Source organism: Mya arenaria, chromosome 8 (genome assembly GCF_026914265.1).
Source record: "Mya arenaria isolate MELC-2E11 chromosome 8, ASM2691426v1".
In the NCBI taxonomy this organism is placed as follows: domain Eukaryota; kingdom Metazoa; phylum Mollusca; class Bivalvia; order Myida; family Myidae; genus Mya; species Mya arenaria.
In genome coordinates this window covers 34,580,989-34,601,121 of record NC_069129.1, presented here as the reverse complement: position 1 = coordinate 34,601,121, position 20,133 = coordinate 34,580,989, and the positions used below count along the sequence as shown (strand labels likewise).

Here is a 20,133-nt window from a genome sequence, read left to right as displayed (position 1 = left end):
CAACAAAGAATAACACCCATTTATGAATATCTCCAAAACAAATCAGAGGTCACCTAAACAATAATCATTCATACAATTAGTATCAAATGTGTCTAGTTTTTGTGTGTCTAGTTCATTATCTTTAAATGAGCATCTTTAAAGTGAAACTCTTATTTGAAATCAATTCATATAACAGGGCTTCCATTAAGAATTTGAAACTGGAAGTATCAACTTCCTGTCCATCAATTTTGGAAGTTTTACACTGAAATGTGGAAGTTAAAATCTCCCGAATACAATATCTTTTTCCACTATTTTTTAATTAGAATGTTAAAAATCAAGTAATTTGTAACTTTAACTTGCCAAATTCAAAGACTTATATTATAATAAATCATTTTATCTTAAGACTGATTGAAATTGTGACCATAAAAGTAATATTGACACAAGGTTTGGATATTTTGAACTTCCAAGCTTTCTACTTTGGTGGTTTTCTTCAAAATTATGGAAGTTTTTGTTCTTCCTAGAAATCAGTTTTGAAAGTTTTAACCCATTTCTAAGGAGTACTATACTTCCAAACTTCCTTTAATGGAAGCCCTGCATATAATTGTATTTATAACACACATCAAATTGACTGATAAAACAATAACTACTTACTAAATAATGTATTTACTGAAATATTGTTTATTGATTTATAACAAGCTTGTGACCCAGTTTATAATAGCAGAAAGCATGACAAATATTAAATGATTGGTGATTGCTAAAAGATTTACTGTGGTCTACTATAGTATCACAAGGCAGAAATACCATGTTTAATGTTCATTCTTATAAGCAAATCGAACTCAAAATCCTTCATTAGAAACATTGTTGTTGACATCTATCAACCCATTTTGAAAAATCAAAACAATAATATTAATTGTGATAAGTCTTGTTTGGGAGTAAGAGTGCATCTTTAAAAATAGTGTGTGTTTGACAAATGAGACAAAAAATTTAAGTTAGGAAATAGAAGTAGTAATTATTCATAATACAAAACAACAACAAAATTGACAAAGCTCATTATAACAGGAAATCTATATGAAAACAAAAATCATTAAAGGCCATAATCATTTAAACTGAATTAAGGTATTTAAGTAATACACACTTTAATAAAAGCTTTCACCGACAACATAGTTATTATCAAGGTACACTATGGGACTTTTATCCAAATTTTGAAGATATTTTATCGTGAATTAAAAAAGTTATTTAAGTTTCATTACACCCAACCCCAAACTCCAAGGGCTACAAAGAGCGACAAGTAAATATTTTGTCTATATTTGATTTTTGTTTCATATTATCAGAGCTTTATAATATGAAATAAACACAACAGTTTCTGGTGAAATAAACTTCAGTTAACAGAAAACATAAGTTCAACAGCATTATTGATACACATGCAAAAAAATCATTTTGATTGATCTTGTGAGTCTTCTGAACAGAGCAGTATTTCGATGTTTGAAAATATAAAGCAGTTTTATAATTTCATAAAAAATAATAAATAATAAGACAACCTGCTGAAATCATTTTAAATATTTTCTATGATGTCTAATGAACAATTTAAAAGACAATTTATGATAGTTTACCGTTCAATTTTGAAGAAAATATACATAATGTCATGTAACCATACATTTTTATAGCTAATAAAATGCTTAAAAATCAACCCTTTTCTTGTAACCCAGGTCCAGGGTTATGCCGGGGATAGCCGGGGAAACGGGCTGTGTTTTTACCTTTCAGGTGGCCCTGCAGTGCCGGGTGAATGCGGTGGTTTTGTCTTCGAGCAAAAAATAGTGGGGAATATGCCTTTCCTAGGCTCTCTGGGGTGTGGGGGCATATGGCAGGGATTTGACCATCAGTTCGTCCGCATAATGCACCAGTCAATTGTAACCACCCCCCACCACCGCATTCACCCGACACTGTCCTTTTCCCCCGCTATCCCCGGTATTACCCCGACCTGGGGGGAGGGGGCATGGTTACAATTGACTGGTGCATAAGTAGATGTAACATGTATATTTATAATAATATATAATTATAGTACATGTATGTAAAAATATTAACACGCTGTCTTAACATTTAGCAAATAAAAATGATTTAAGAATTCCAAAGATAAATTAAAAAACAAACATTTTTGAACACATCAACGTACAAAACTACTCAAAGATACTTACATACATAGCCCTTTGATACGAATATCCCAGTTCCATGCCGATTGTTGACATTCGTTTTTTCGACAGAAAATCTTCTCTTACGCGTAAAATTCACTTATAATCCATGTTTTACTGTAATGACTCAAATTGTTAGGTGTATCGTAATCAACTGTCAGTGTGCACTTTAAGTGTTTACTTATTTTAAACGTATATTCATGATAAAAATCATCACCCGAGTTTCCAGCTACTACGATGTAGAAACTCCATTATTGACCTATGAATAGCGGGGAAATACCTTCTGGTTCTAAAAATAGCAACATCCGGTATGTGTTACAACTCGGGGACAATCGTAATAAAATTTTACTAATGTCACCTTCAACAACTTAACAAATAAAGTTAGGTGAACATTTAATTCCAATATCGATTAGATTAAAGAAAAAAGATTACCTCATGGTTTATCAATGCAGTAAACATAAAAAAACAACATAAAACATAATTATTCCCATTCACATAATTACCGGTCCACACATTTTACATTTCCGGCACATGATATTTCAGACATTTCAGGTAACCAATCGGAAAACGTAAACGAATCGGGAACAGTTATTAAACTTATTTGTCGTTCTTCCGAAATAATGTTTTGAAGATAAATTGAAGACTATATATTCAACCATAAAAAGCCCATGCAATCGCCACCCATTTGCATTTTTTAATCATTATTAAATAACAGTAAAACCAAACTGTTAACCAACTTAAAAACCGCTCCTACCACTAACTAAAATAAATTCCCATTCCATAATAGGCGCGCACTTCAGTGCGGCGCCAATAATGGTAAATGCAGTGTTGTGAATGAGATATTTCCCACCACTCTACTGGGACTAGATGGTAACTACACAGTAATAAAGCACTTGTTTGCTACGGGTATGTTCAACATGTACATGCTGGTTACTGCAGAGACTGTTATATCCTCATTCCTGCCACTCTGCTCAGAGGCCACAACTACACAGTGATGAAACACTTATCTGTTATATTTAAATGCATAATGTATATTGTAGAGTAAATGCAATGTTGTAAATGGTATGTTTACTGCCACTCTACTAGTGAAGCACATGTAGGATACAGGTAGGTTCAGAAGTTACATGTTGGTTAATGCAGTGTTGTGGACAAACATTGCTTGGAGTAGACAAAAACTACACTGCACTAAAGTACAGGGCTGGTACAGGTAGGTTTTGTATGTACATGTCTGGATATGAAGTGTTGGATATCTTATTTTTCCTGCATGGTAGTAAATGTATTGCGTTAGTGTGATACATGATTGTTCCCAGGAAACTTAAAGTTATCGCAGTTTTACTGTACATGATTAATGTTGAAGTAATTTGCAACTGCTTTAAACACAACGAATGCTAAGCAGCTAAAAAAGTATGAAAAAGAATAAAACATCCATATACCTATTTGATTATACACATGTTCAATGAATTTTGTTTTATGTCCCATTTGTTGTCTGTTTGTAGAGTACCTGAACTATGAGGACGGGAAGTTCTCCAAAAGTCGGGATACAGGTGTGTTTGGGGACCAGGCACGGGACACAGGGATTCCAGCAGACATCTACAGATTTTACCTGCTCTATGTGCGCCCAGAAACACAGGTGAGTGGTGCAGGGTGGGTAGTGCAGGGTGTCTAAAATGACTGTTACCAGGCACAAGACATGTTGACTGCAGCGGGCATCGACAGGTTCTACCTGCTCTTTTTGTGCCCAGAAACATATGTGAGTGGTGTTGGGTGTGTTTATAGAGTGTTAAAAGACACAGGGTGGGACACCGGGATTCCTGCTGACATCTCCATATTTTTACCTGCTATGTGCGCCTAGAGGTATTTACTGCAAACTTCGCATACAGATACATGGGTGAAAGTTTTCCGGCATATGCCGGATTTTCCGGTTTTTCCTGATCCAGAGGGGTCGTTTTTCCAAATCGTGTAAATCCGTTGAGATTTTCAGAGGGGGGTAAGGGGGTATGACCCAACTCCTCTTCCGAATTTCGATCATATTTTGCAGAGGTCAACAATAAGTCCGATTTCACAACCTCCATTTTTGCGATCCAGCAGATGCCCGCTTGAACAAGTGCGCGTTTTTATTTCATTTACGGAGATAGCCGATCTTTTTGTTCGATTACGGCCAAACAGACTCGGTGTGCGATCCTCTTTCATTGGGAATCGCTGAATCGTAATTCCGACAAACAATCGAGGAAAACCCTATACGTCATTCGTGTGAAAGGATACTTTTGATTGGCTTACTCGATTTTGCCCTCCAATGAAATAGCGTGTCTTTTATCACTTAAGGACTGCACATAAAGATGGCCGACATTGTTATTATTAGCAACTGTCATTCGATGCAGACGATTGTTTATCAAACAAAATAGTTCTGAAAATTAAGTTTTTACTAGCTGGTTATAATACAAAGGACTTAGAAAAGGCAGTAAAAAAAGTGGAGGTGTGAATGTTTGTCTGAGGTTGACAAAAACGGTGATAGATGGGGTAATCACTCTGCGGAGCGTAATCATTTGGCGATGAAATGATGCGTAAAAAACAATCATTTGGGAATCTTCCCTGCAGCTTCTCAAAACTGAAAAAGCAAAAAGGGTTGCAAAATTACACGGACTGGCGAAACAGACGGTGCTTAAAAGGAAATGAAAAAATGAAAATGGTAGCAACAGTCAGAATAAATGGAAAAGAATCAAACTTGGTTGATTAATGGTTGTTAAAAGAGTGTTGACAAAAGCATCAGTTTGAAATATTATAAGTTTTTTTGGTCCAAATCTTAATTATTATAAATAAATGAAGAAATTCTACCTTATACATTTTTGTGACTGTTGATACATTTCCTACCAAACGAATCAGTTTAGGCATAAAATTCATTAATGGTATCATTTTCTTATATTAATATTTTTTCTTTTTAATAGTGTAGAAAATATTATTTAGCCATACATTAAAGTAATTTAAGTCAGGCTTCAATTTCATTTCATAGTCAATTTATACTCTGGAATGGCATTTTATTCCCTTAAAATTCTTAAATCTCAGGACCCCCTGCCAGGGCTTTGCCCTGGACCCACCGGGGGCCCTGCGGCCCCCAGGCCCCCAGCAAAATATTTCAGGTTTTTCATATTTCCAACTTTCACCCATGCAGATAGATCTTATTTAGGAGAAGTGCAGTGTACAAGAATTATATCTCTAACTATTTATAATGCCCTTTGTTAATTGTCATACTTATTTATTCAGAGAATCGTAAAACTTAATATATACAGAAAGATCTCATTTAAGAAAAGTGTAGTGCACAAGAACCATAACTCTTGGTACAGTAAGTTGAGGAAAAATGTATTGACTTCAAATTTCATATACAGATAGTACTCAATAAGGAGAAATGCAGGAACCATAACTCTGCAGTTAGGTATTGTTATTGCCCTTTATTAATTTTTATTGTTATCCTTATAAGATATTCAACTATAATCTGAAAAACAGCTATTTCTATTGATATTATTTGATGAAAGCTGCCCTTATTTGTTACACAGGATAGCAGTTTTAGTTGGGATGATTTCCTCCTGAAGAACAACAGTGAACTTCTTAACAACCTCGGAAACTTCATCAACAGGTTAGCTTAGAAGAGAAGATGTTTTTGAATACAGTAAAGTGCGTTGCCTCTAGCAGGCCATTTTTAGAGAACTGTGGGTTGGTCGAGGTTAAGGCTTTGTCCTATTTTCGTATTAAATATACTGACGATCAATCAATACCTAATAGAGTCGAGAATTCAAGTACCAATGCTGGTACCAAATTTTCTCGAAAGAGTGTTCCAAACAAATAACAGGTGTTAAAATTTTCCCAATTTATAAAAATTGCAGTGACACAAAAGAAAAAGTAATGAGGTGTGAAAACTGATAATCACCTTTTACGCATGACAAATTGATAAGGGCATTTTAGAAGATTATGGCGAGAAGGTTATGATGAGAATTTAATTGAGAGAATCGTGAATGAGTAATTAACATACCTTAACCTATTGTGTATAGGACGCTATCGTATGTATGATGCAGGCAAAAAATATATATATAGAAATCAAGAAAAAAACCTAATACCACTAACAGATGATATAAGACGTACTAAAAAATGTCAAAATCGGCAGCCTCCATATTTGTTTTGACAAATTTTATTGAACCATGAAAATGGCAAAGGTTATTAAATAGTAAAACACATGTATTTAAATGATAAAATATATTGAAATAACAATGGTACACAGCACATAAATAGTTAATTGCGATACTGAATTAAGTAAAATGAACAATGGTCGGACATAAGTATCTCTGAAAAGAATTCCTTTTTGTCACTTTGCTTTGCACTATGGCAAACGGGTTCTGCAAGACAGACAGAAGTTGTGCCAATTATCCATCCTTGACCTTGAGAAACTTAAATCTGAGTAAAGCCATAATATGCCATGTCATACTTTCATATTTTCATAATTTTTTTTAGAAAATAGTTTTTTTTTTTTTAAATTTTGCTATTCATTCACTGCTTTGTTTTACTTTTACATAATCACATTTAGTAAATGACAGCCTTTGACCATATGAGCAATTTCCACATAAATAGTACCAGTGGGAAGTAAACAACCGTTGGTAAATAAAAGTATAATATGTAATATTACAATAAATTACTAAGTTACTGATGTAATTTTGCTTTCTAATGATTAATGATGAAGTTAAAGTTAAGAATTTTAAAACAAATATAAAAGTGGTATACAAGAAAACTACAAACTTCAAAAATAAGGTATTTCATAAAAGACTTAAATGGAAATTCAGGTTAGCTCGAAAGAATGGATAACTCAAGGTTTTAGGTCAGGCCCCGCCAATTTAAGTTACCGCAGTATTACACATGTATTTTAAAATCTTTAAACTTTTCCACAGAAATGCTTAAATAAATGGATGCTACCAAAGACAAATCATAAGATTACATTTGGTATTGCACAATGAATACATTTATGAATGCATGATATGTTGTTAACTCTATTACAGAGCATTGATGTTTGTGAGCAACAGTTTTGGAGGGACTATACAGCCAATGGACCTGAATAGTGATGACTATAACCTCTTGGCACTTGTTAACAGGGAGCTACACACATATATTGACAACATGGAAACTACCAGGTGGGATAGTAAACAACATATTAGCAATGAGATTTCTACAAGACAAATATTATACTTTGAGAAATCAATTAAAACACTGTTAGATTTAATGTTATTGCAGAAGGTTACTATAAGATAAGTTTTAACAAAATGCCTTGAAAGTAAATATTTTCTTATGTCTTGTTACAAGTATAGGACACATTCAGATGGAAAGTGGCCAAATTAGTCTGGTACCAGACTGGTCACCATGGGTGGAAAAGTGGGCAAGTCAGCCTGGTACCAGACCTGGTCATAATGGGTGGAAAAGGGTGCAACTTAGCCTGGTACCAGACTGGTCACAATGGGTAGAAAAGTGGTAAAGTCAGCCTGGTACGAGACTAGTTACAATGGGTAGAAAAGTGGGCAAGTCAGCCTGGTACCAGACTGGTTACAATGGGTTGAACAGTGGGCAAGTCAGCCTGGTACGAGACTAGTTACAATGGGTAGAAAAGTGGGCAAGTCAGCCTGGTACCAGACTGGTTACAATGGGTTGAACAGTGGGCAAGTCAGCCTGGTACCAGACTGGTTACAATGGGTAGAAAAGTGGGCAAGTCAGCATGGTACCAGACTGGTTACAATGGGTAGAAAAGTGGGCAAGTCAGCATGGTACCAGACTGGTTACAATGGGTAGAAAAGTGGGCAAGTCAGCTTGGTACAAGACTGGTCACAATGGGTGGAAAAGTGGGCAAGTCTGCCTGTGACCAGACTGGTCACAGTCTGGTCACAATGGGTGGAAAAGTGGACAAGTCTGCCTGGTACCAGACAGCTCACAATTGGTGGGAATGTGGTCAAATTAGCCTGGTACCAGACTGGTCACAATGGGTGGAAAAGTGGGCAAGTAAGCCTGGTACATGTACCAGACTGGTCACAATGGGTGGAAAAGTGAGCAAATAAGTTTTAACAAAATGCCTTGAAAGTAAATATTTTCTTATGTCTTGTTACAAGTATAGGACACATTCAGATGGAAAGTGGCCAAATTAGTCTGGTACCAGACTGGTCACCATGGGTGGAAAAGTGGGCAAGTCAGCCTGGTACCAGACCTGGTCATAATGGGTGGAAAAGGGTGCAACTTAGCCTGGTACCAGACTGGTCACAATGGGTAGAAAAGTGGTAAAGTCAGCCTGGTACGAGACTAGTTACAATGGGTAGAAAAGTGGGCAAGTCAGCCTGGTACCAGACTGGTTACAATGGGTTGAACAGTGGGCAAGTCAGCCTGGTACGAGACTAGTTACAATGGGTAGAAAAGTGGGCAAGTCAGCCTGGTACCAGACTGGTTACAATGGGTTGAACAGTGGGCAAGTCAGCCTGGTACCAGACTGGTTACAATGGGTTGAACAGTGGGCAAGTCAGCATGGTACCAGACTGGTTACAATGGGTAGAAAAGTGGGCAAGTCAGCTTGGTACCAGACTGGTCACAATGGGTGGAAAAGTGGGCAAGTCTGCCTGTGACCAGACTGGTCACAGTCTGGTCACAATGGGTGGAAAAGTGGACAAGTCTGCCTGGTACCAGACAGCTCACAATTGGTGGGAATGTGGTCAAATTAGCCTGGTACCAGACTGGTCACAATGGGTGGAAAAGTGGGCAAGTAAGCCTGGTACATGTACCAGACTGGTCACAATGGGTGGAAAAGTGAGCAAATAAGCCTGGTACCAGGCTGGTCACAATGGTAGGAAAAGTGGGCAAGTAAGTCTGGTACCAGACTGGTCACAATAGAGTGAAAACGGCCAAATTAGCTTATTGGCTGGAAATGGCTATACCTCAACATATATCATTCTTTTGGAGAAGACAGGTTTAACTTCATTCCATAGTAATATCTAATGTTGGTTTACAGGATCCGAGACTCGATCAGGAACATTCTGAGCATTTCTCGGCTGGGTAACCAGTTTATGCAGGAAAACAAACCATGGGTCCTTGTGAAGGGCACTGACACTGACAGGTAAGCTGTGCAAGATATCTTGAATCTTTAAGCACTAGCCAAAATTTCTTTACTTTTCAGAAGAGTAACAAAAAGGTATATATTTGTTTTAAGCCCCCAACTGTCCACATATAGTAATCAGACCATATATCCTTCCATCAGTTTTCAACTAATAACATGCAAACACTCAGGCCCATAGAACTCAAACTTGGTAAGCAGGTTGGTCATGAAAATCTGCTTCTGATCAATAACTGAAGAACATCTTGTCCCAGGGATCCCAAACTTGGTTAAAAAGGTTAACCTTGAAGAGTAGATGAACCTATGGATTTGAGGTCAGTGAGTCAAAGGTCATGGTCATGGTTACCTTGAGCTGAAAATTCATTTTGTTCAACAACTGAAGAATGCTCGAGCCAATAACCTCAAACTTGTTAGGCAGGATGCCGTTACTAGCAGATAAACAGTATTGATGGTCATTTTGCATTGACATGCTTAGTGTTTGCATGTTATTTGAGGTCAAAGGTTAAGGTCAATAACTGATTTGACTAGGGAACCTGAAACTTGTAAGTAGCTTGAACACTAACAGCTTATGACCCCTATTTACTCTGCACTGCCACCCAAGGACAGATAGCTATTAGTACTAGGGCATATATGAATGGATAGCCTTTTGTATCTGATATATTTTTATGATTACAATCAGGTCTCCAGAAGATGAATCGCACAGAACCCTTGCATGAGCACTTTTTGAATCTTGATTCTATTTAACAGGAAGCGTGCTGGCAGTGTTGTGAGTCTGGCAGCCAACTTGGCATGTTTGTTGTCTGTGCTTCTCCAACCTTACATGCCAGAGGTCTCAGCCACCATACAGAGACAACTGAATGTGCCAGATACTTGTAATGTGGTGTACCAGGACTTAGTATGTCACCTGTCACCTGGACACAAAATAGGACAGGTGAGTGTATACAGAAACAGCTGGTTGTCCAAGACACCTGTAACATGGTCAACCAGGGCTTTGTTTGTCACCTGGACACAAGATAGGACTGGTGAGTGTATACAGAGACAGCTGGTTGTCACAGACACCTGTAACATGGTCTACCAGGGCTTTGTTTGTCACCTGGACACAAGATATGGCAGGTGAAAGTATACAGAGACAGCTTGTTGTCACAGACACCTGTAACATGGTCTACCAGGGCTTTGTTTGTCACCTGGACACAAGATAGGGCAGATGAATGTATACAGAGACAGCTGGTTGTCACAGACACCTGTAACATGGTCTACCAGGGCTTTGTTTGTCACCTGTACACAAGATAGGACAGATGAATGTATACAGAGACAGCTGGTTGTCACAGACACCTGTAACATGGTCTACCAGGGCTTTGTTTGTCACCTGTACACAAGATAGGACAGGTGAAAGTATACAGAGACAGCTGGTTGTCACAGACACCTGTAACATGGTCTACCAGGGCTTTGTTTGTCACCTGGACACTAGATAGGACAGGTGAGTGTATACAGAGACAGCTGATTGTCACAGACACCTGTAAAATGGTCAACCAGGGCTTTGTTTGTCACCTGAACACAAGATAGGACAGGTGAGTGTATACAGAGACAGCTGGTTGTCACAGACACCTGTAACATGGTCTACCAGGGCTTTGTTTGTCACCTGGACACAAGATAGGACAGGTGAAAGTATACAGAGACAGCTGGTTGTCACAGTCACCTGTAACATGGTCTACCAGGGCTTTGTTTGTCACCTGGAAACAAGATAGGGCAGGTGACAGTATACAGAGACAGCTTGTTGTCACAGACACCTGTAACATGGTCTACCAGGGCTTTGTTTGTCACCTGGACACAAGATAGGACAGGTGAATGTATACAGAGACAGCTTGTTGTCACAGACACCTGTAACATGGTCTACCAGGGCTTTGTTTGTCACCTGGACACAAGATAGGGCAAGTGAATGTATACAGAGACAGCTTGTTGTCACCAAAACATCTACCAGGGCTTTGTTTGTCACCTTGACACAAGATAGGTCAAGTGATGACTGTAAGATGGTCTATCAGGAGTTTGTACGCCACCTGTCACATGCATTTAAAAAAGAACAGGTAAGTATGCAGGTGCAACTGAATGCCCCAGACACTTGATAATGTGACACTTGACTTGTAATGTCTTTCAGGGCTTTTTCTGTCACCTGTCCAAAAGATAGGGCAAGTGATTGTTAACATGTGCTGTTGGAGCAAGAGGCACCTACAATATGTAATAATTTGAGTCTCAAAAAATGATTTATTGGCTCATGTTTGCCTAGACTATGATTTTCTGATACTGTTAAATTTGTCCTCAAATGTTTACTTTAGTTCTATAGCTCATTTCATAGCTGATCCTTTTCTTTTAAATATTAACAATTTCGTGGGGGATTCTTATTTTAGGATATACGACATCAATATCTGCCACTTTATTTGTTTCAGCCATCTCCACTGTTCCAGAAGATAGAAGCCAGTACAATAGCAGAGCTGAAAAAGAGGTTTGCTGGCCAGGGACCTCCACCGTCGAATAAACTTAAGGTACTACACAAGGATTGGGTAAATTGTTTTATCAGACTCTTAACACAAGGAACACAGATCTTATATAGAATCGTAATATATGATGGTTTGTTACGAATCCTTCATTCTCAGTTGTAGCGTGATATATTTTGAAACAAACAGGTTGGCATGAAAGGTTGCGCTATGTTTTTTGAATTTGCAACCTTATACATTAAGTCTACTTCTGAGTCTAACCTAGTATTTAGCTGAACTTCTTAATCCCACAATATGTTGTTGTACGCTTGCTGATTGGAAGGCCCCACAGTGATACGGTCATTTCTATCTCCCTTTAACAAACCAAAGGATTGGGTCAATGCTTTGCCCTCGAACAGATCAAAGATTCAAAAGCATTGGATAAATCAGTCTTCCACCTTGTAACAAACTCAAGTACTCAAGGATTGGGTAAATCAGTCTTCCACCTTGTAACAAACTCAAGTACTCAAGGATTGGGTAAATCAGTCTTCCACCTTGTAACAAACTCAAGTACTCAAGGATTGGATAAATCAGTCTTCCACCTTGTAACAAACTCAAGTACTCAAGGATTGGATAAATCAGTCTTCCACCTTGTAACAAACTCAAGTACTCAAGGATTGGGTAAATCAGTCTTCCACCTTGTAACAAACTCAAGTACTCAAGGATTGGATAAATCAGTCTTCCACCTTGTAACAAACTCAAGTACTCAAGGATTGGGTAAATCAGTCTTCCACCTTGTAACAAACTCAAGTACTCAAGGATTGGGTAAATCAGTCTTCCACCTTGTAACAAACTCAAGTACTCAAGGATTGGATAAATCAGTCTTCCACCTTGTAACAAACTCGAAGTACTCAAGGATTGGGTAAATCAGTCTTCCACCTTGTAACAAACTCAAGTACTCAAGGATTGGATAAATCAGTCTTCCACCTTGTAACAAACTCAAGTACTCAAGGATTGGGTAAATCAGTCTTCCACCTTGTAACAAACTCGAGTACTCAAGGATTGGATAAATCAGTCTTCCACCTTGTAACAAACTCAAGTACTCAAGGATTGGGTAAATCAGTCTTCCACCTTGTAACAAACTCAAGTACTCAAGGATTGGATAAATCAGTCTTCCACCTTGTAACAAACTCAAGGTACTCAAGGATTGGGTAAATCAGTCTTCCACCTTGTAACAAACTCAAGTACTCAAGGATTGGATAAATCAGTCTTCCACCTTGTAACAAACTCAAGTACTCAAGGATTGGGTAAATCAGTCTTCCACCTTGTAACAAACTCAAGTACTCAAGGATTGGATAAATCAGTCTTCCACCTTGTAACAAACTCAAGTACTCAAGGATTGGGTAAATCAGTCTTCCACCTTGTAACAAACTCGAGTACTCAAGGATTGGATAAATCAGTCTTCCACCTTGTAACAAACTCGAGTACTCAAGGATTGGATAAATCAGTCTTCCACCTTGTAACAAACTCGAGTACTCAAGCATTGGATAAATCAGTCTTCCACCTTGTAACAAACTCGAGTACTCAAGGATTGGATAAATCAGTCTTCCACCTTGTAACAAACTCGAGTACTCAAGCATTGGATAAATCAGTCTTCCACCTTGTAACAAACTCGAGTACTCAAGGATTGGATAAATCAGTCTTCCACCTTGTAACAAACTCAAGTACTCAAGGATTGGATAAATCAGTCTTCCACCTTGTAACAAACTCAAGTACTCAAGGATTGGGTAAATTATTTCCACCCTCTAACAAGCAAAAAGTACACAATGATAGGTTACCAAAATTAGACGAGGATTGGGTAGATTAAACCTTCTTAATTTATCAAGTTTGATAAGTCTATTTTGCATATTATGTAAATTATGGCCCTTTATTACTGACATAAAAAATCTGTCTATGGTTTTTGCATGTAAGCGTTTATAAGTCAGTACCTCAGCAACTACTTGGTGTATCCCATTGAAACTTTATACAAGGTCTCCCAGCCATCCAACCCACTTACTTAATTAATTACAGTAAAACTGCAATCGCTGGAGGTCGCAGGGGACCAACCTAAACCTCGAGGGAACCAATGTTTCGAACGACCTGATTTTCAATTCTCCAGTCTGTTATGAAATATATTTCAGTAAATTTCAAGTATGAAGTAGTCTGTTTACTAAGACACCAATAATGTGTTGCGTTTTTGAAATCGCTCATATGTTCAAAGGATGTCGTTTACTATATGTGGATTCTATACTAAATACAATATTTAAAAGAAATATCAATAAATCGATTTTTTTACAAAATTGCAAAGCAAAGTATCAAAAAGGAATTTCTTTCAGAGATTCCCATGTTGGATCGATATGGTAGTGTTTATTCATATTTTTATGACTTATTTACATTTCTCACAATTAACTTCTCGTCATTTACTTCTTATAATTATCTTCTAAAATGCCCATATCAACAAATCAACTTATATCGGTCATGCGTCAACAGTGTTAAACGGTTTTTCACACAGTTTCAATTGCCTTTCAACTGTCATTGCAATTTTTACAACTTTTTATACCTTGCAACTGTTTGTTTATTTTGGAACACGCGTACGGGAAAACTGTGAAACTATGACCTCGAGGGAGCCATAAGGTTTTGTGCATGATTTGTGTACTTGTGACCGAGAATATTGCTCGACTCTTCGACATAATTAGGTTTTGATGCAGCGTAGGTATATTTTATATGAAAATAAAAGGACAAAAGTTCGGGACCAAGCTCCGATCTCGAGGGAACGCCGGTTCTCGAATGACCGCTTGTTCGAACGACCGCAGTTATACTTTAGTTAGAAAACTTGTGATTTTGCATGTAAGCACATTTAAATCAATCACTCACCAACAACCTGTTGCATTGCATTGAAAATTTATACAATCAAGTAAGATAACTCTATCTTGCATGTATTACAAATATTGCACTTTATTATTCGATTTAGAAATCATGGTTAAGGTTTTGGGTGTAAGCACACACAATGCAATATTTCAGCGAATACGTAATGCATTGCGTTGAAACTTTAGACATGTGTTCCGAAATATCCAGCCTACTTAATTAACCAATTAAGATAACTCTATATTTCATATGATGCAAATTATGGCCATTTATTATTTGACTTAGAAATTCTGGTTTATGGGTTGCATGTAATCTAAATTTACAGTGATCCATGCATGTTTCACCAAAACTTTGCAATCCTTAAACTTTAAAGCAGCAGAAAAGTTGAGTTTGCTGTCTCTGTGACAGCTCTTGTTTGCATTTAAATTATGTGCATGTTATGTTAATGACCTTTTCTGCATCCTAAAAACTTGTTGTACACAACTTCTTGCAAAAATGTTCCACCAAACTGAAATATGAATTACTTTCCCTAATAATACATTCCCCAGGGTAGGAAGGGCGGAGATGCTGCTCCAGGGTCAGCTGTCAGCCCAGAGGATACTGAGAGAATTCAGGCTGAAGTTACTAAACAGGTTGGGAAATGGCCTGGTGTGAAATATTCTACATGATTATTCAAAATATTTATTATAATATGCCTTCTAACAATGTTCCTAATGACAGAAAAAAATTCCATAGTTGTTGTTTTTTGATTCCATGATTCATTAGTTAGATCATTAAGTGAAGTCAGCCGGTTGTGCCCATGGTGATAACGTATGACTACTGACATTGTTAGCTATTCTGAAAGAGCTTTGTGATAGCCTTGGTGTTGATGTGCAAAACGTTTAAGACTGCTTCATCATGTGTACAGCAATAAAGCATACTGTGTTGCATTGCGTTGTTTAAATGGTAAATGCTTTTAACGCCCTATGTCACCTTACATATAGTTTAAATTTATTCATTTTACAACAGTCGTGATGCACCTTACTGCAAATTTGCACATTTTTATACTGTGGTCTTATATAATGTTGGGGAAACTGGAGAGCTTGGTTACAACCAACATGACTCACATCATTTGTATATATAGGCCAACAAAGTACGTGAATTGAAGTCCAACAAAGCAGACAAATTCACCATAGATGCTGAGGTAAAAGTCCTTCTAGACCTCAAGAAAAAGCTGACTGAGGCAACAGGGCAGACAGCAACTGCACCTGGGGGAGGTAAACAGAAGGGCAACAAGCAGGGAAAACAGCCAGCCTCTCAGGGGGAGATGAAAGTAATAGCCAACAGCAGGACTGTGGACAGTGCTGAGGTGGACAGGTTGACAGCACTCGTGGCAGAACAGGTACTTGCTTGGCTGCTGCTCATTTTGTTTTCTTCTATTGTGATGAAAATTGATTACCTATTTAATCACACTCACATATGTTTCATCAGCAAAAAAACCTTAGCCCAAGTTCTGTGTTTTCAAATTGAAACAATATCACAAATATCATTTCTGTTGACAAAGGGAACTAATAATACAAAGTCCATCACCAATACTTAGATGATTATTATTTAAACCTGAAGACTGTCTGCAATTTGGAGTTTAGTGTTTCAAACTCAAACTTAAGATGTTAGTAAATGTGGGCCGAGTTTCTGGATCCATCATGATTAGGTCTCAAGGAAGTGCCCAGTGTGCATCTCAAATCTAAACCACAAAACCAATTGAAAGTAACATCCCTAATGTTGTTGACTGTTGTACATGTACAAGAGCTGCTTATAAAGTTTGTGGACAGCATACATGCCATATTTTCTGGAGACCATTCAAGGGGATTTGTTCAGAAAGGCTGAAATTTAGGGGGATTTTGGTAGTATTCAGGGGGATTTTTTTAGCAGGTTTAAGTTGGCAAAATTTCAAAGTATTTTTAGATGCAAGTACGAAAAAATGTATTCACATATATTTTGCTATGAAAACCTCTAACTTCTTCATTATACAGAATTATTTTATGTCATGATTTATCATATTCTTATGATACACTGTCATGTCATACTGTAACACTGTAAATTAAATTTACCTTCCTCAAAAGTCTTTTAAAAAAAATTCTGCTTAATACACATTCAGCTATGATGATGTTGAGACACTAAGAGAATGGAATGAATATTATTAATTTCTACCTTTTCCAAAATAGTAATATTTCTTTGCCTTTGATCATTACTTCAAATTAATTGACCACTTGCTGTTAAGGTTTCCTTTTGGCATTTATCAAACCTTTTTTAAACAGTAATTTCACCCTTGAGGAGTTGTTTTTTTACATTACATTTCACTCACTCACATACTGTGGTTTTACTTTGTCATTATTGCCTGATGTTAAATCTCTAAAAAAAAAAACCTTTTTTTTTTTTTTTTAAATTCCGGGGGATTTTTACCTCCCGCCGGGAGACCGGGGGATGGATCGAAATTCTTTTCCCCCCGCCGGGGGATATGGCATGTATGGGACAGGAGCAAATTCATTCTAACAAATATTACGGTAATGATAACAATATAACATATACCGGTACAACATGTCATATAACTTCACTGTATACTGCGACCATATATATTTCATGTACACTCTTTTACATCGACAGTATAATTTTAGAATTTAAGGTCCAATTTTCATCGGAATCTTGAATTTGAGGATTATCCAACCCATTAAAACCATGAAATTCAATAAGTGTCTCTTTGGAAAGTAAGATCAACATTGCATAGGTTTATTGATAATTAGAAATACATGAATATCATGGACACAGATATGGCACTGTGAGTGTGCATGAAGAAACTGTTCACCTTTACTTTTGACCTGTATTAACTAAAGTTTTTACAGAGTAATAAAGTCAGAGAGCTGATTATTAGCAAGGCAGACAATGCCGCTGTGGATAGGAAGACAGCCATGCTACTGAACCTGAAGAAACAGTTGGCCTTGGCCATTGACCTGTAATGTATACTTTTTTACAGGGCAATAAAGTGAGAGAGGTAAAGACTAGCAAGGCAGACAAGAGTGTTGTGGACCGGGAGGTGGTCATGCTACTGGACCTGAAGAAACAGTTGGCCTTGGCTCAGGGCATGGATCCAGATGCAGCAGTGGGTGGAGGAAAGAAGAAAGGAAAGAAAAAATGATGAGAACTTTAACTCTTAGTTGTAATGACTTGTTCTTCATACATCTATTTGTATGAAATGAAAATTACAATCACCGTTTAATGTGAACTATTTAAAAAAATAAATATTATTTTGTGTATTTCACACCTTGAGTTTTGTATTTTAATTGAGGAAGTCTTTAATATTATTTTCACTTTGTTAAGTAAAAAAACTTGTACTATAATAAATGATATTTATTTCTCTCATTTTACATTTTTCTGGCTTATTTTAACGATAATCTAATAAATTGGATGACAAACCTGTTAATCTTTTAATGTTATTGTTAATTGGCTCTGACCAATTCTCAGTTCCATTGTACAGTAAAACTGTGATGGCTCGAGGACTGCGGGGACCGAGTTAAACCCTCAAGGGAACCAATGTTTCGAACAACTCGAATTTCAACTTTCCAGTCTGTTATGAAATATCTTTCAGTGTATTTTAAGTTTGAAGTCATCAAACCGACTGTTTACTAATCACCGATTATGTGTTGCGCTGTGGAAATCGCTCATATGTTCAAAGGCTGTCGAATACTAAAAGTATACTAAATCTTCAATAAATGAATAAATAGAAATGTTTATTTTTTCGAAATTGCCTTAATGCAAAGCATACCAGGACTGAACATCCAGGGACAAACCTATGATGGTAACTACAGGGACTGAACATCCAGGGACAAACCTATGATGGAAACTACAGGGACTGAACATCAACGGACAAACCTATGATGGTAAATATAGGGACTGAACATCCAGTGACAAACCTATGATGGTAAATATAGGGACTGAACATCCAGTGACAAACCTATGATGGAAACTACAGGGACTGAACATCCAGTGACAAACCTATGATGGTAAATACTGGGACTGAACATCCAGGGACAAACCTTTGATGGTAAATACCGGGACTGAACATAAAGGGCCAAACCTATGATGGAAACTACAGGGACTGAACATCCAGGGACAAACCTATGATGGTAACTACAGGGACTGAACATCCAGGGACAAACCTATGATGGTAACTACAGGGACTGAACATCCAGTGACAAACCTATGATGGTAACTACAGGGACTGAACATCCAGGGACAAACCTATGATGGTATCTACGGGGACTGAACATCAAGGGACAAACCTATGATGGAAACTACAGGGACTGAACATCAAGGGACAAACCTATGATGGTAAATATAGGGACTGAACATCCAGTGACAAACCTATGATGGTAACTACAGGGACTGAACATCCAGTGACAAATCTATGATTGAAACTACAGGGACTGAACATCCAGGGACACACCTATGACGGAAACTACAGGGACTGAACATCCAGTGACAAACCTATGACGGTAAATACAGGGACTGAACATCCAGTGACAAACCTATGATGGTAACTACAGGGACTGAACATCCAGTGACAAACCTATGATGGTAACTACAGGGACTGAATATCCAGTGACAAACCTATGATGGAAACTACAGGGACTGAACATCCAGTGACAAATCTATGATGGTAAATACAGGGACTGAACATCCAGTGACAAACCTATGATGGTAAATACAGGGACTGAACATCCAGGGACAAATCTATGATGGAAACTACAGGGACTGAACATCCAGTGACAAACCTATGACGGTAAATACAGGGACTGAACATCCAGTGACAAACCTATGATGGAAACTACAGGGACTGAACATCCAGTGACAAACCTATGATGGAAACTACAGGGACTGAACATCCAGTGACAAACCTATGATGGTAAATACAGGGACTGAACATCCAGTGACAAACCTATGATGGTAAATACAGGGACTGAACATCCAGTGACAAACCTATGATGGTAAATACAGGGACTGAACATCCAGGGACAAACCTATGATGGAAACAACAGGGACTGAACATCCAGTGACAAACCTATGATGGTAAATACAGGGACTGAACATCCAGTGACAAACCTATGATGGTAAATACAGGGACTGAACATCCAGTGACAAACCTTTGATGTTAAATACAGGGACTGAACATCCAGGGACAAACCTATGATGGAAACTACAGGGACTGAACATCAAGGGACAAACCTATGATGGTAAATATAGGGACTGAACATCCAGGGACAAACCTATGATGGTAAATATAGGGACTGAACATCCAGGGACAAACCTATGATGGTATCTACGGGGACTGAACGTCAAGGGCCAAACCTATGATTGTAAATACAGGGACTGAATATCCAGGGACAAATCTATGATGGTAAATACCGGGACTGAACATTAAGGGCCAAATCTATGATGGTAA

The 20,133-nt window shown here is 37.6% G+C and overlaps 1 protein-coding gene across 2 annotated transcripts in view; it reads left to right on the top strand.

The window, feature by feature from the left end:
* The window catches only part of LOC128242450 (methionine--tRNA ligase, cytoplasmic-like), a 62,402-nt gene extending 44,292 nt beyond the window's left edge, over window positions 1-18,110 (top strand). For both annotated transcript variants that reach the window (XM_052959604.1, XM_052959603.1), the window contains 9 exons: window positions 3,662-3,795; window positions 5,714-5,793; window positions 7,202-7,333; window positions 9,184-9,288; window positions 10,033-10,216; window positions 11,727-11,822; window positions 15,206-15,289; window positions 15,781-16,038; window positions 17,668-18,110. In XM_052959604.1, coding sequence (XP_052815564.1) covers window positions 3,662-3,795; window positions 5,714-5,793; window positions 7,202-7,333; window positions 9,184-9,288; window positions 10,033-10,216; window positions 11,727-11,822; window positions 15,206-15,289; window positions 15,781-16,038; window positions 17,668-17,829 — 1,235 coding nt within the window. In that variant the 3' untranslated portion in view covers window positions 17,830-18,110. The remainder of the gene's footprint in view (window positions 1-3,661; window positions 3,796-5,713; window positions 5,794-7,201; window positions 7,334-9,183; window positions 9,289-10,032; window positions 10,217-11,726; window positions 11,823-15,205; window positions 15,290-15,780; window positions 16,039-17,667) is intronic.
* The last annotated feature ends 2,023 nt before the right edge of the window (window positions 18,111-20,133 follow it).